Raw genomic sequence first — 15,591 nt, 5'->3', positions numbered from 1 at the left:
TTGCTTACAGTTTCTGAAGCTGAGAAGTCCAAAGTCCATCTGGTGGTGACGACAGTGACTCAGGGGTCTCAACTGCAAAGTGGTGGAAGCAGAGAGCAGAGATAGCAAAAGGCAGACTCTCCTCCTCTTTTAAAGCACTCTGAACAATGCCCCCGACCACCATTTTTAATCTATTCACTACTGCATAGTCTACAATCCAATCACCTCTTCAAGCCTCCACCTTTCAGTTACCATAATAGGCTCTCCCACCCTCTTAACAGTCACAGTGGGGGGCTAAGTTTCTAATACATAAAACTTGGGAGACACAATTCAAGCTTCAGGGAGTTTTGGGGAGACATAATTCAATCCATTACATTCCACCTCTGGCCCCCAAAACTTGTGTCCTTTTCACATGCAAATGCATTCATTTCATCCCCAAAGTCTTAACTTGTTTCAACTCAAGAGTCCAAAGTTCAAAATCCCAGTCTTTGAAATCAATACAAGTTATCTACTTCCAAGATACAGGGGTGGGACAAACATGGGGTACATATACCCATTCCAAAAGGGAGAAATAGGCCAAAAGAAAGGGGTAACAGGTCCCAAACAAGTCTGAAACCCAGCAGGACATGCATTGAATCTTAAAGCTGGTGAATCTTGTAACTTGACTCCATGTTCAATGTCCTCTGTACACTGGTGTGGGGGTTGGGTCCCCAAGTCCTCAGGCAGCTCCACTTCTGTGGCTTTTCTGGTCTCAGGTGATGCTTTAGCTCTCGCAGGCTGGCGTTGCAGGCTGGTAGCTCCACAGGCCTGGGGTCTCCATGGCGGTCCCGCTCTCATGGCTCCACTAGACATGGCACTGATGGGGTTTCTCTGCTGCAACTCTGACCCCACATTTCTGCTTGGCATCGCTCTAGTGAGGGTTGTCTGTGGTGACTCCACCCCTGTGACAGATCTCTTCCTGGGTCCCCAGACTTTTCCATACAACCTTTGAAATTGGGGTGGAGGCTCCCAAGCCTCCACAGCTCTGGCATTCTGCAAGCCTGCAGACCTAATACCACGTGGATGCCGTCAAGGCTTCCAGCTTGTATCTTCCAAAGCTGCAGGTCCAGCTACACCTGAGACCAATTCAGCCATGGCTGGAGCAGCCAAAGCAGCTGGGGTGCTAGTGCTGGAAGCAGCTTCCCAAGGTGGTCCTGAGCAGTGAGTCTGTGTAGGGTGCCTCAGGCCTGTTCCCCAAGACCATTTTGTCTCCCAAGGTCTTTGGGCCTGAAATGGAAGGATTGGCCCCAGAGGCTTCTGCAATGCCTGCAGGGCCCTTTCCCCTTCTCTTGATAATCCCCTTCGTACTAATCTTCTTAGCTAATGGTCACTGGGCAGCACCATTGCTTGCTCTCTGCTTCTCTACCACATGGCCAGGCTGCATATTTTCTAAATTTTTACACTCTGCTTCCCTTTTAAATTCTGGCTTTATGTCATGCCTTTGCCACCATAACTCAGCGTAGGCTGTTACAGGTAGTCATGCAGCTTCCTCAGTGCTTTGCTGCTTAGAAATTTCTTTGGCCAAATTCTCTGGTTCCCAACTCCTAAATTCCAACTTCCACAAAGTCCTAGGGCGTGGACAGAATGCAGCCAAGTTCCTTGCCAGTTCACAGCACGGGTGATCTTTGCCCCAGTTTCCAATAAACTCCTGATTTCTATCTGAGACCTCCTTAGAATGGTCTTTACAGTCCATATTTCTGTCAGCATTCTGCTCGCCACTACGTAACCAGTCTCTAAGACATTCCAAACTTTCCTTTGTCTTTTTGTCTTCTTCTGAGTCCTCCAAACTCCTCCAACCTTTGCGTAATACCCAAAGCTGCTTCCACATTTTCAATTATTATAAGCAACACCCCACTTCTCTGGTACCAGTTTTCTGTATTAGTCCATTTTTGTTGCTTATAGCAAAGTACACTGAACTGGGTGATTTATAAAGAAAATGAAATTTATTGCTTACAGTTTCTGAGGCTGAGAAGTCCAAAGCCCATCTGGTGGTGGCGACAGTGACTCAGGGGTCTCACATTGCAAGATGGTGGAAGCACAGAGAGCAGAGAGAAAGAGACAGACTCTCTTCTTCTTTTAAAGCCCTCAGAGCCATGCCCCTGACTCTGACCACCATTTTTAATCCATTCACTCCGGCATGGTCCTACAATCCAATCACCTCTTCAAGGCTCGACCTTTCAATTACCATAATAGGATCTCCCACCTTCTTAACAGTCACTGGGGGCTAAGTTTCTAATACATAAAACTTGGCAGACACAATTCAAAAGCTTCAGGGATTTTTGGGGGGACATAATTCAATCCACTACATCTGATCTTTTTCCCTCGGCTCTCTTAAACCCAGTTGTGTACTACAGAAAGAGTCTGTTTTAACTGAAGAAATACTGGGGCTATCTAGAATCCGATTTTATTCACTTACAGTTCAGTTGGTCAGCATTTTAAAGGTTATTATTGAAAAATATATAAATTTTATTTATACTTTTTCAGTATAGGTAATATGTCAATCCATACATGTCTAGGTTATTGTTTTTATGCATTTCCTGTTTTTTACCATTCTACCTGTGGGTATGCGCAGAAAGTATGTCAGGTGTGGATTGTGTGTACCACAGGCTTGGTTTAGTAGAGAATTGTGTTACTGGTTGAGGTGGAATGTAATTCTCATAAATTCAAGAATACTGGCACAACTTTGTGTTTTCATTCCATGTTCTAAGTCCTTGGCTCTTCTCACCTAATTTTTATTCTGCTTGAATCTCACCTTGTATATGCCTGACTATACTACTCCTTCTTAGTTTCCATTTTGCTTTGTGTGTTCTACTTCAGCTTATGGTTTGAATACTTCTGTCTCATTTACAATAGAATCCTCTGTTTTAGGAGCTCTTATTTAGATGCACTGAGCCAACTGTCCTGTTCACCTTCCAAGAATATACTTGATAAGAAAGGAGATCACATGTTTTTCCTTTTTTGTTTGTCCACTTTTGTTATTTTGTTTTTAGTAGCAGTTTATTTTATGGTATTTGTTTAAATGTTCTAAACTAAGTAACAAGTCTGAGAAGTAGATAATCTGTTTTTGCCAGGGGATACCAAGCTCTCAAGAGGCAAGTTTTGGGATTCCTTCCTGGGAATTGCTTGGTTCAGACTCATTTCCATAAAAGGAATAGAATCTTTAAGAACAGAAGTCCATTCTATCCTACATTTCCAGAATTCTGGATTCAAACTTTGCCAAATATATCTTAAAGATGTTATGAAGACATGTAGGTGATGCTCTGTAAAGTTGGTCAGAATAGAGCCCTATGAGGTAAACCCTTAAAAGAAGAATAAATAAGAGCTGAATGTGTTTTAGTTCTTTACTTTAAACAAACTTAAAGGAATGCCGTTCTAATCCTGACAGTGTTCTTAGCAGCATATAAAACAGATAATTGGCTATCACTCGGAGTTTATCATGATAGATGTAGAACTTATATTTTAATTCAGATATAAAACAGAATTTGAGAAATTAAGGTAGAGACTTCTTTAATTAGTTGCTTAAGTTATCAACGGTGTGAAAATTTATCAACAGCGTATCCCTGAAGAGGGCAGAAGAACTGGTGAGTTGTTGCACGGTGTAGGCAACATGTAGTTCTGGCATGTGAAGCATCCAGGGAGAAATCAAACCGTGGGCAGTTCTGGACACTCAGAACCACCTGTTGTGAGGAGCAAAGAAAGTTTCCTTAGGAAATCAAAGGATTGTCAGTGGTGCGTTCAAGTGGAATGTATGGAATTGCTTGTCAAGTAGCATAAAATCTATTTTTTTTTGTACTTTAAAGGAAAAGGAAAAGTAGTTTTTAAGAGGTCTATTAAGTGAAACATTCAATCTTCTGAGCTAGGATTTTTTTCCCCCTTTTAGATAAAGAGCTTTTGATTTCCAGGGCTCCAGAATTTGTGTTTTTTGTATGTGTGTATGTAGTTGTTTATTCTTGGCATTAATGCCTTATTCTTTAAAGGAAATTAAACACCGTACAAATAGAATGAAAGATCTATAACATGTTGAATGGGTTTACAATCTAATTATTTGGAAAAGTAGATATTTGAGTTCTATCTTTCAACATGTAGTTTAACACTTGCGTAGCACATAAATTAAATTTTCCCTCTCTTTTACAGATTAGTTTAATGAAATAAATTGAAAGGAATTTGTGAAACATGTAATTTATTACATAAAACTCTCCTTAGGAATAAATTAGGTTAGTTACGGTCTAGAATCATACTCAAATAAGTTCAGCCTGCAATATTTATATTTTTCCTTTTCTCGTTACATACAATTGCCCTTTTTCTTTCTCATCTCCACTTTTTATTCCTTTCTACCATGCTAGATAAAAGAAAGCAGATATCAGAATCTTTGGGCCTGGATATGTGGATTTTTAAATTTTCTTTTTTACCAGCTGGGCGGTACAGGTACGAACCCTTGACCCTGGTGTTATCAGCACCACACTCTAACCAACTGAGCTAACCAGCCAGCTGGATATGTGGACTTTTAACAAACTCTCTAGGTGACTCAGGTGTAAACCAATGTTTGACAGCCACTGATATCTGGGAAGAGACACTACTAAAGATACTCTGAAGAAAAAAAGATCATGGAAAATGCTTGATTTAAGGAATGAAGAGGAGAACTAAGACAAACTTTTTAAGCTTGACTTTCCACAAAGATTGTCATTAAAAAAAACAAATTGAAAGGGCTGGCTAGTTGGCTCAGTTGGTTAGAGCGAGGTGCCAATAACACCAAGGTCATGGGTTTAGATTCCATGCTGGCCAGTTGCCAAAAAAAAGAAAAGTTAAAAAAAAGAAAAATTGAACGGTGACAAAGAACATTACATTTCTTTTTGGTTTGTGTTAAAATTCTTATTTGCTCCACACTTATTTTTTTTTTTATGTATATGGTGGAGTGCTTATTTTCATCCTTATTATTAAGGTTCCTAAATGGTTTGAAAGACTAAATGGAAAACTTCTAGGGAATAGCTTACACATCAGAAAAATCTAGATTAGTCAATTGAGGTAAATGGTAAGATGGTTGAATCACCTGTAAAAGGTTTTTAATATTGAATATTTTATTTAACATTTGATTTAATGTTAAAGTTTGGCCACCTTATCTTTTATTACAGCTATATTTAGAACCAAACAAAACTTTGATTATTCTTTCAGCCTTATATGTGCAACCTCATATTCTGGATTCTGAAATTGTTTTTACCAAAATTAAACTTGTGTTAAAAATGGCTAACAGGTTAAGAATAGTGTATTTCATGACCTTTGGTTTACTGTGTCTGTTGGTGTAATGTGAAATTAGTAAATGTGCTCTTCCTCTTTTATGCAGGACCAGTGGCTGTAGGACAATTTCACCGGTCGTTCCGGCGAGATAGTTTGTCTCCTTACTCCTACGTATCAACTTCATCCCACAACCACAATACTTTCCCTCTGAAAGGTTTAGATCGGACCCCGATTCCTCCTAGAACATGGCAGAACTCTCTTGGAATGCACCCTGGACAAGTGGAGACATCTCCCACTTTTTCAGATAAAGGGATTCCATTTCCTGTACTGCAGAGGTTTCCAACTGAGGTTACCTATACGCTGCAGCCCAGCGCCACATCTGTACATGTTCAACAAGGTCCTCAAACAATGGGCAGCTCCTCCCAAAAATATAGTAACTACACACCCTCAACACAGTACTCCCAAGCCTACTATCCAACAGGTATGAGAAATTCAAGTTTACTGGCTTCTATTAAGGTATAACAAGCTTTTATATTTTTAAATGCCTTTTAATCTTTGTGTGCTTAAACTTAAACACAGATAATAGAAATATGCACCTAAGAAATGTTGAAGATTTCTTAGCAGGACATAGTTTTAAACAATATATAAAATGCCATTGTATTAAGGATTGTGAAAGTTCTGTTGGTGCATAAAGGTATGTGTTTTTAGTGAAACTTTTGTATCCAAAAAATGTGTTCTAGTTATGAAATTAAGATTTAGTATCCTGGACCTTGCTTTAACTCTGCCTTTGGTGCATTGGTTTTTTTGTTTCATTTTTAAAAAATATTTATATATATTATATATTCTAAAATTTTATAGGTGAGATTACCTTATAATGAAATCATTTTAGTATCTTAGTAATGAAGTTTAATAAAAAAGCATACTCTCTGAAAACTAAATTCTTTGGTAAAAAGGTGGTGAACAGTGGAGTCCCTGCAGTGTTATTAATCCCAGCCAGCGAAGAACTGGGGAATAAGCAGGGAGAAGGAGAACCTGACAGTGACAGCTGACCTGGAGTTCAGCCAAGGGCGTTGAACCACACGTGCTGGTAGAGCCCAAGCTGCTGACTGGGAATTCTTATGATAGTGAACATCTGTTTTGCTTCTTGGGGGAAAAAATTGTGAATTTTTTTAAATACCTTTTGGCAAGATAATAGTCTTAACGTTTCATTCAAATGTATTTTCCGTTTCTCAGAAACCCCATAGCCATGGTGTGTATTTCATCATGTAGTGTGCTTTACAAAAGGGTGATGAAATGGGGCAATAGAATTAGAAGACAAGGGTCGAAGCTTTCAGAAGAGACCAGAGACAGAAGAAATGGGGCATTCCTTTGCCCTATGACTTAAGAATCTAGGAGCATTAATTTTCTCAGTTATGTAGATCTTGAAGCAAACCCTGGAGGTTATTTGTTAGACCACTTCTCTAAGGCAGGACTAAACCAAAAGCTAAAATAAGTTGAGGGAATGTAAATTAGAAAGGGAATTAAATAATTTGTTGCCATTTAAAAGTTGTAAGTCTGGTGACTGTTCCGTTTGTAGTAGTGCTCACTGTTTTCTAGCTGTTAACATACAACTGTGTACTTTTACTATTGGCTTATTGCATTCTACCTAAACACAGCAGTACAAAAGACTGCTTTATTTTCCCAAAATGTTTAAGTGTGATGACATTAAAATAATAAGACCAGAGTTTAAATTAGATTGAGTTTAGCAGATTTTTAGAGCTACTGCTCTTTTGGAGGATGGAGCTGAGAAGGAGAAGGGGGAGGGAATTATATGGAGTAAGGATGATTTAGCACTGTTAATCATTTTGCCTGTTAAGAAATTTAAAAAAAATTTTTTTACCATCTTACATAGAAAATGATTGAGGCCTAGTATTTTTCCAAATTTGGAGCTACTTTGAAGAAAAAATATCTGTGCAATCTTTAAAAATAGATGACTATAATTTTGGGTTTATAAATGATATATCTTATGTATAGCAATAAATAGGGTCAGATGTTTATTACTGAGGAGTTTCACCTAATTTTTTTTTTTTTTTTTTTTTTTTGTCTTTTTTGTGACCGGCACTCAGCCAGTGAGCGCACCGGCCATTCCTATATAGGATCCGAACCCGCGGCGGGAGCATCGCTGTGCTCCCAGCGCCGCACTCTCCCGAGTGCGCCACAGCCTCGGCCCTTCACCTAATATTTTAATAAACAAATTAGGCATTGCTATCTAAGTTATGATTTTGGCTGCATTCCATGTATGAATAGAATATATATAAAGAGAGGTAGACTCTGCCTTCCTTATACTTGCTTTATATTCTGTAGCCCAGTTGGAAAATTCACCTACATCCCCTCCTTTCACAGAAAATGTTTCCCTTTCCTTTCCTTCCTCAAACTACTAAGGACTCAAAAGCTTCTGGGGAGTTGAAATTTGGAAGGACTGCAGCAGGGAGATGAAGAAATGTACTCTTGCCTTGAAATTTGGAATTTTGGAGGCATTTTTCCTATGGAGATATTAGATGCAATGGTTGGGTTCTATATTAGTATTAGTCCTGTACTTATGGTTCAGATGGTTATAGTGTGGTTTAGGAGCTAAACCAGCCTGTACGATGTTATATTCTACAGGAAAATGTATTCCAGGTTCCAAGAAATCCTCACAGAAACTCCTAGTTCTAAATTTTGTGAGAACCACTGTAGAAAACATTATAAATGGTTAATATTATTCATTCTTTATAGAAATGCTATTTGTTAAGTTAGGATTTTAGATATGTTGTTTTTGAAGTATTTCATTTTAGCTTGGATGTAAACTTATAAATTGAAAATTGTCTCTAAGAGTTCAAGGTGAAGACTAGGAAGGAGACATTAAAAAAAGAACAAGTAAGTGCTGCTGATGTTTTGATAGTATACAGCACATATAAAATAGAATCTTATGTTATCTGAATTTTTGTTTTGTCTGTCTTCTTTAATAGGTATAATTGAAATGACTGAAGTTTCTGAGACTATGAGAATAAGAAGTCTTATGATCTCGTGATGACTTCCAGTATACATAGAGTAGTTTATGATAAAATGTAGGCAAAACTGCTTTGAATATTCTGAAGCACTATATGAATAAAAAGGTTATTGTTAAATACAAAAGACCTGCTATGGAAAAGAAAGTGCCATAAAAATACTGTACAAGTACTTAATTTCTCCAAATTATAAGTGAAGGAAACAAAAAGTAGTAAGCAATTTAACCGGTATTTAATGAGTACTCTTCATAATGTTTATGAAGAGCCAGCCTTACAAATAAAGGACTTTCCCAGAGTTAAATAGAATATCATTCTCAGAGGCAAGGTAATAATCACCCTCAAATTCAGCTAAGTCGTAGCAAAGGGACAAATTTTAGAATAATGGTCATACTTGAGTCCTTTCAAAATGAACGATGTGATTAAAGTTTGGATCAAATTTGATAAAAAACAACACAATTAAAAAATTAGTTGTGTTTAAAAATAAACTTGTATCTGGTCTTCAAATGGTACAACCAGTAAATTTTGAATTTTGCAATATTTCACAAATTATTAATTTCTCTAAGTAAAGTCAAATGCTGAGACTAAAAAACTGCCATCAGACTGACTCATAAAATGACTCATCAGAATCATTTTTATATTTGTTTTTCCTCCCTTGAAGTGTCTGTTTTTCTTGCCTAGCTCATTTACATTTTTTTCATTCTTATCACTTTTTCCAAAAACAAAATATCATAGATCCAGTATTAGTTGACTCTTTTTAGTCTTGCCCTACCGAGAATTCAATTTTTTTCCCTCTGATGTTATTTTTACAGTGTGCTACTGTAATTTAATTACATTCTTTTATTAAAAACTTCATTTTAGACCTTTTTATTTTACTTATTCTCCATTGTATTGTTGAATATACATAAGAATATTCATAACATTCATATTTGTACATAGTGTCCTATATTGAGGAATTATTTTCCCTTATCTGATGTTCTAATGCTGAATTGACTCAAAATCAACTTTGCCTTTTTTTGAAAGTTAAGTTTGAAGCTCAAAGCAGTGATTAATAAGTTGTAACTGCCCTTCCTCTCATGTTCTATTTAACAAATACTTAAATAGCAATCACTATGACCAGGCACTATTCTGAGTACTTTTCTTTCTTTCTTTTTTTTTTTCCCCTCTCTTTTTCTGAATTCTTTTAATGCTCACAGCCTTGTAAAAGATGTAGTGTAATTATCCTCATTTTATAGATGAGGCAGTTGAGGCACAGCTAGTCAGTGGCAGACTGGGAAACAAACCCAGGCAATCTGACACGAATCAGTTCTTTTGGCCGCTGTGCTCTTGGCCACTGCCTGCCCGCCTCTCATAAAGAGGGCCTTTTGTTTTCTTGTTTTGAGTTTCTTTTTAGAGACTCTTTTCTGGTTATTTCTCTTCCCCAGAGTTGGTTATTATTCCATGGCTAGAGTGGAAGGTCCAGTTTGGGGGATCTGGGGAATAGAGCTGCCTCTGATTTATTTCTATATCCCCTTATACCTAGCGTAGTACTTGGCTATAATGGGCTCTTAGTAAGTAATTTATTGAATGGAATGAACTAGTCCTAGTCCCAGCTTTATGGTTAGTTGTCTGATGTGACCTTTCGTGGGTTATTTCACATCGCTCAGCACGCAATTTCCCTTTCTGTAAGGTGGCCATAATAGTTTGGGTCAGGAATTAAGTGAATTAATGTTTGTGAATAAACTTTGCAAAATTTAAAACGCTATTTTCATGTAAAGAATAAAATATTTTAAAAGCTGTCTTTTAAATGAGACTGGGTATTAACATTTTAATGGCTGAATAAAGTAATTTTTAAGAATGTATACTTTCCCCCAAGGTTTACATGATATTTTTATTTTTTATGAAAAATATATTTCCTATCAGTATTTAAAATTTTTTCTGAGTTAGCTCTTGGACAAAAGAGTTGCTTATTATTGTTTTAAAGTACATTTAAATTCTAAAGGTTTGATCTTTAGGCTCCTAATCCTATATAATGTATCTAAATGAATATAGATTATGGAGCTTTAAAAGCTCTTCAGTGCTGTTACTGTTGTGCTTAGGTAGCCTGACAGTTTCTCTGAAAAGATCTTAAGGAAAAGTGGGACTTGGCACCAGGAAGCTCTCTTCACTTGCCTGAAGAATCTAAGCAAAAGCATGATCATATTTGCTTTTTCTTTATTGTGGTAAAACATAAATAAAACTTACCATTTTAACTATTTTAAATTGTATTGTTCTGTGCCATTATGCACATTCACCATCACCACCTTCTATCTCCAGAACTCTTTCATCTTCCCCAACTGAAACTCTGTATCTGTTAAATACTAACTCTCCACTCTCTCTCCTCCTCCAGCCCCTGGCAACCACCATTTTACTTTCTGTCTCTATGAATTTGACTACTCTAGATACTGTATACAAGTGGAATCATATATTTAAAATACTAATTTACCGTTTTCACCATTTTAAATGTATAATTTATTGGCACTAATTACATTCACAATATTGTGTAACCGTTACCACTATTTCCAAAAGTTTTCATCACCCAAATGAAGCTCTATACCCATTAAGCAACAGCTTGTAACTCTCCCTTCCCTGCAGACCCTGGTAATCTACTTTCTGTCTTTATGAATTTGACTATTCTAGGAACCTCATATAAGAAGGATCATACAGTATTTATTCTTTTGTGACTGGCTTATTTCACTCAGCATAATGTCTTCAAGGTTCATCCACGTTGTAGTGTGTGTCAAAATTTTCTTCCTTTTTAAGGCTGACTAGTGTTCCATTGTATGTATGTACCATGTTTTGTTTATCCATTCATCTGTAGATGGACACTGGGTTGCTTCTACTTCTTGGCTGTTGTGAATATTCCTACTGTGAACATGGGTGTACGAATATCTTTTTAAATTCCTGCTTACACTTCTTTTGAGTATATACCCAGAAGACTTTTTCTTTATCTCACCATGAATTAGGAGATGCTGGGGTTCTAGTTGCTATAGTAATTCATCCTGAAATCAAATGTACTATTATGATGTTTTTCCTATTGTGAATGTATACTGTTGAGCATTTTCTCTCTGTTGACACTGTACTATTCTGGAGTAGATTCAAATTTAAAACATTTTGATTATATGTTTGAATTACCTCCATAAGAAAAAGTGTACGAGCTTGTTTGTCTCACCTATAGTGGGAGTGATAATTTTTAGTAATTCTTTATTACTTAGAAATGTTTTTTAAATGTCACCAATTCATATTTATATCTGAAGTGGAATTCTGTTCAATATTTACAGTTTTTCCTTCTACATGCGATTTAATGCCTTAAGTGAACACTGCCTTTAAGAAGACTCTGAGAGATCTTTATGCAGATGAATGTGTCTTAGGACATAGTGATAAACTCAGTTTTATAAATGTTAGTGCTTTCGTAATGCTCAGTAGATTAATTTGTCATATGCTAAGCACATGGTTGGATTTTTATACCTAGGTTTTCATATTTAATAAACTTACAAATACTTTGCTTTGTTCTATTTTGTTGACTGTACAAAGTAGGATTGCTCTGGTAAGGAAATAGCCATTGAGGAATCTTTTTGGATTATAATGTATTCAAGTTCTCCTTTACTTCACACAGGTACCTTTCTATTTGTTACTGGACACTTTAAAGGACATTAACTATTTTGCTGTTTTCTTATATACCAAATCAGCTATCAATTATATATTAACATATTCTCTGTTGTATTGTAGTTTCTTTATTTCTCCAAGAAATTTAAAGTACATTTTAACAACCATTCAAAATGTGTAACCAAAGGAGTCAGAAAATAGAAATATCACAAAAATAAAGCTAACATCTTTCACTGATTTATTTGTAATGGAACATGGCTTTTTTGTTGCCCTCATGGATTGAAAACCTACAGCTCCTTACTAAGTCTTTTTCTGCCAATAGGGGGCTCGGTTTTCCTTAGCCGTTATAACTCTAGGGAAAAAAGTCCCTATTTTTTTCCAGAGTTTTGTCAAACCCTGCAGACCCTGCTCAGTGTTTAGCTATTTGGATTCAGTTTATTTTCCAGGATATTTATGCTTTCAAATACCTTGTGAAATCAAATTCAAATCCAAAACATTTTATTTGTATATTTAAATAACCTCTAAAGAATCAAATACAAGAACCTGTCTGCCTAAGCTATATTGGAAGTGACAACAGCTTGAATTTTATGTGGTAACTTGGTAAGGGCTTTTTCTAATCATTGAAATTGTTAAAACGTGATGTCATTCAGAAAACCAACCCTTATATTTGTATCTGAACTAGAATTATGTCTGTTGTTTCAAGTTTTTCTTTCTTTTCTTTCTTTTTTTTTTTTTCACGGCTGGTACGTGCAGGGATCCCAACCTTTTAATTCAGGTTTTTCGTCCTGTGTGCGAAATTTAATGCCTTAAATTGCACATGATACAATGAGAAAATATCTACTTGTAGTATACCTTCATTAACTTCTGACATTTTAAAAATGAACAGTCAATAATGGAGGGATAGGGAAGCATCTCAATTCATTTTTATAATTTTTGGGCTAATTTACTTTCAAAGATTAAGGAATGAGATTATTTGGTAATTTTATTAGCACACTCAAAATATGAAAAATGTGGCCACCTCGTAATAAAGACATCTTTAAATATATTCAGCAAGTGGAGTTGTAGTAAAATTAAAAAGTTACATCTCAGGAAGAAGGAAAGCTTAGGGAAGTTTTATAATATATTAAAGAGCATGTGCTTTGCAGTTTGATTACTGGCTGTGTCACGAACAGCTTTTTGACTTTTGACAAATTACATCTCTGAACTTTACTTATTTTGTAAAGTAAAGTTAATACCTCATCCAATTGTTGTTTGAATTAAGTGAGCAATATATGTAAAGCATCAACTACTGTGCCTGGAACATTAGGTGCTCAATATATATTTAAGTTTAATCCAACGGTGTAATGTTATAACCTTTTCATTCTTACTGGAGAGTTTCTAGAAAAGAGGAGACTTAGCTTATTAAGACCTCATCTGTAAGTATAACTATCCCAGTACAAAGAGTTCAATCTTTTTTATGGTATTCTTACTACAAAGTTTGGAAAATTTATTTCTTTAGTTAAAATAATAGGATCGAACATTTATTGATTATTTATGGTCTGCCAGTACTACTGTAAGTGCTTTATGCATATTAGCTCATTCTTTCCTCACAACAACTGTATTAGGTAGCTTCTATTATTATCCCTGTTTTGCTAGGACACAGGAACTGAGGTCCAAAGAGATTAACCGTATTCAGATTTACACAGCTATTAAATGGTAGAGCAGGGCTCCAAAGGCAGGCAGTCTGGCTGTAGCATCCATATTCCTAACCACTTATGTAAATGGTTTAAACATTTTTTGCATATATTCTTACTGGATGCGTTGTTTAATGGTAGAGGAGTATTTGGAGGATATACTTATTTTACTCTCTTTAAAACACTACCCTCTCCAAATGGTTCTTACTGTTAAAATGATTGAAACAATTATTTGGAATTCCTGATATATCCTGATATTTTCAATAAAATGAAATTAAGAATAAATTTTTGGTTAGAAAGGTAACAAAATGTTTAGGTACTAAAGAAACCACTTATAAATGTAGACATGACTCTTAAAGACTTTTAAAGTTAGTTTATTACCATGTCGTTGTCAATAAATAATAGCACCTGATTGGACTAAATATAATTTTGTTAGACACACAAAGGAAGTTGTTTTTTGTAGTTCTTTCCAGGTTGAGAGAGGGAGTGCCTTGAATGCTAGAGAGGTTTATTTTGGTTGATGGCTTCTTTATGTTTGAATTTGTTCCAGCTGTGCTACAGTGCTGTTCTCCTTCTACCCACATGGACACTCTAAGTAGTTGTGTCACTCCCACTGCCTCTTCCTACGCACACTGCAACTACTTCCAGGTAAGATCTTGCAGCAGTGGATACATTTGGTGCTTCGTGTGCAATATTATTGACCTTGCAGTATTTCAAAGAGTAATTTTTATTAATGAGTAGCTAGAGGTAAGCTGTGGATTATGGGCTCAGTTTTCTCAATTATTAAAAATAAATAAAAGGCAGGGGGAGTTGATATAAATGATGTTTGAGGATTTTTCTAGGCCAACACTGTCCAGTACAGTAGCCACTATCCACATGTGGCTATTTAACTTTAAATTTAAATTAAATAAAATTTAAAACTTATTCCTCAGTCACAGTAGCCACATTTTAAGTGCTCAATAGTCTCATATGGCTAGAGACCAACAAATTGTACAGTGCAGATATAGAACATTTCTGTCATTGCTGAAAGTTATTTTGAACAGTGCTGTTCTAGACTTTTTCATAGTAGAGTATTTCCATACCAGAAATACTCTAGAAGTATATAAGTCACCAAATGACAAATTCTTCCAAGATGATATAATTATACTTTTTTTTTTTAAGGAGAAAGAAAAAGTGATATCAAAAATGAGAAATTGAAGTGGTTGCCCCCTTTAGCCCACATGTAATAAACACTATACTTCACATGCCTTCTTATTATTTCTTAAAAAACAATTGCTTTGTTTTGCATTGCAATTTCTAGGATGAAGTTAAATTCCATGCTTTGTATTTTTATGCCATAACTGCTAAAGATTGGAATTGTGTGTTTGCTTTGAATAATCATCTAGCTGAGATAGCTTCAGTTCTTAAGAGAATATCTTACTACTGGCATTAGGGTACTCAAAAGAACATATGTTTTCTTTGAGAAAATCTACATGGCAAGTCAAATTATAATCAGACTATTGTTTAAAGAGTATAGAATCAGATCAAGAGGACTTAGTTGGCTATTTCTCAAGGCCGATATCATCAAGCATGATATCCTTGTCCGTTCATCTTTACTGGAGGGCTATACCTGTCAGGCAGTTAGATGCTCTTGTTTGTGGATCCAGACATTCTCTTCCCTCAGTCATACTGGAGGTACCGTGACAGTGCTTATATCTTATGTTCATGTTTTAAATAAATCATTTAAAACGTTTTTATAAGGAACTTGTTGCAGAGACAACACATGTTCATTATAAACAAGTAGAGATAAGCAGACTTAAAATTTAAAAATGGAAAAAAGGGAAAGTATTTCAGATTCCAAACTGAACACAAATGCAGTTAGTTTAGTTGGATTGTAGGTACCGGTGAAAGCGTGCATGAATGGTCAGTATAGTATAATGGATAAAAACAAGAGCTTTTGAGTTAGTCAAGCCTAGGCTTGAAACCTGTTTCACTGTGACTTTGGATAAATATGAAGTTTCTCTGAACCTTGGTTTTATTAT

At 35.9% G+C, this 15,591-nt stretch overlaps 1 protein-coding gene across 1 annotated transcript in view; it reads left to right on the top strand.

Annotated features, from left to right (window-relative positions):
• The window catches only part of HSF5 (heat shock transcription factor 5), a 41,200-nt gene that overhangs the window by 2,402 nt on the left and 23,207 nt on the right, over nucleotides 1–15,591 (top strand). Inside the window, exons 2-3 of the mRNA XM_063109047.1 lie at nucleotides 5,357–5,731; nucleotides 14,121–14,218. Coding sequence (XP_062965117.1) covers nucleotides 5,357–5,731; nucleotides 14,121–14,218 — 473 coding nt within the window. The remainder of the gene's footprint in view (nucleotides 1–5,356; nucleotides 5,732–14,120; nucleotides 14,219–15,591) is intronic.

Source organism: Cynocephalus volans, chromosome 10 (assembly GCF_027409185.1).
Source record: "Cynocephalus volans isolate mCynVol1 chromosome 10, mCynVol1.pri, whole genome shotgun sequence".
Taxonomy (NCBI): Eukaryota; Metazoa; Chordata; class Mammalia; order Dermoptera; family Cynocephalidae; genus Cynocephalus; species Cynocephalus volans.
This window is presented reverse-complemented; position numbering and strand designations above follow the sequence as displayed.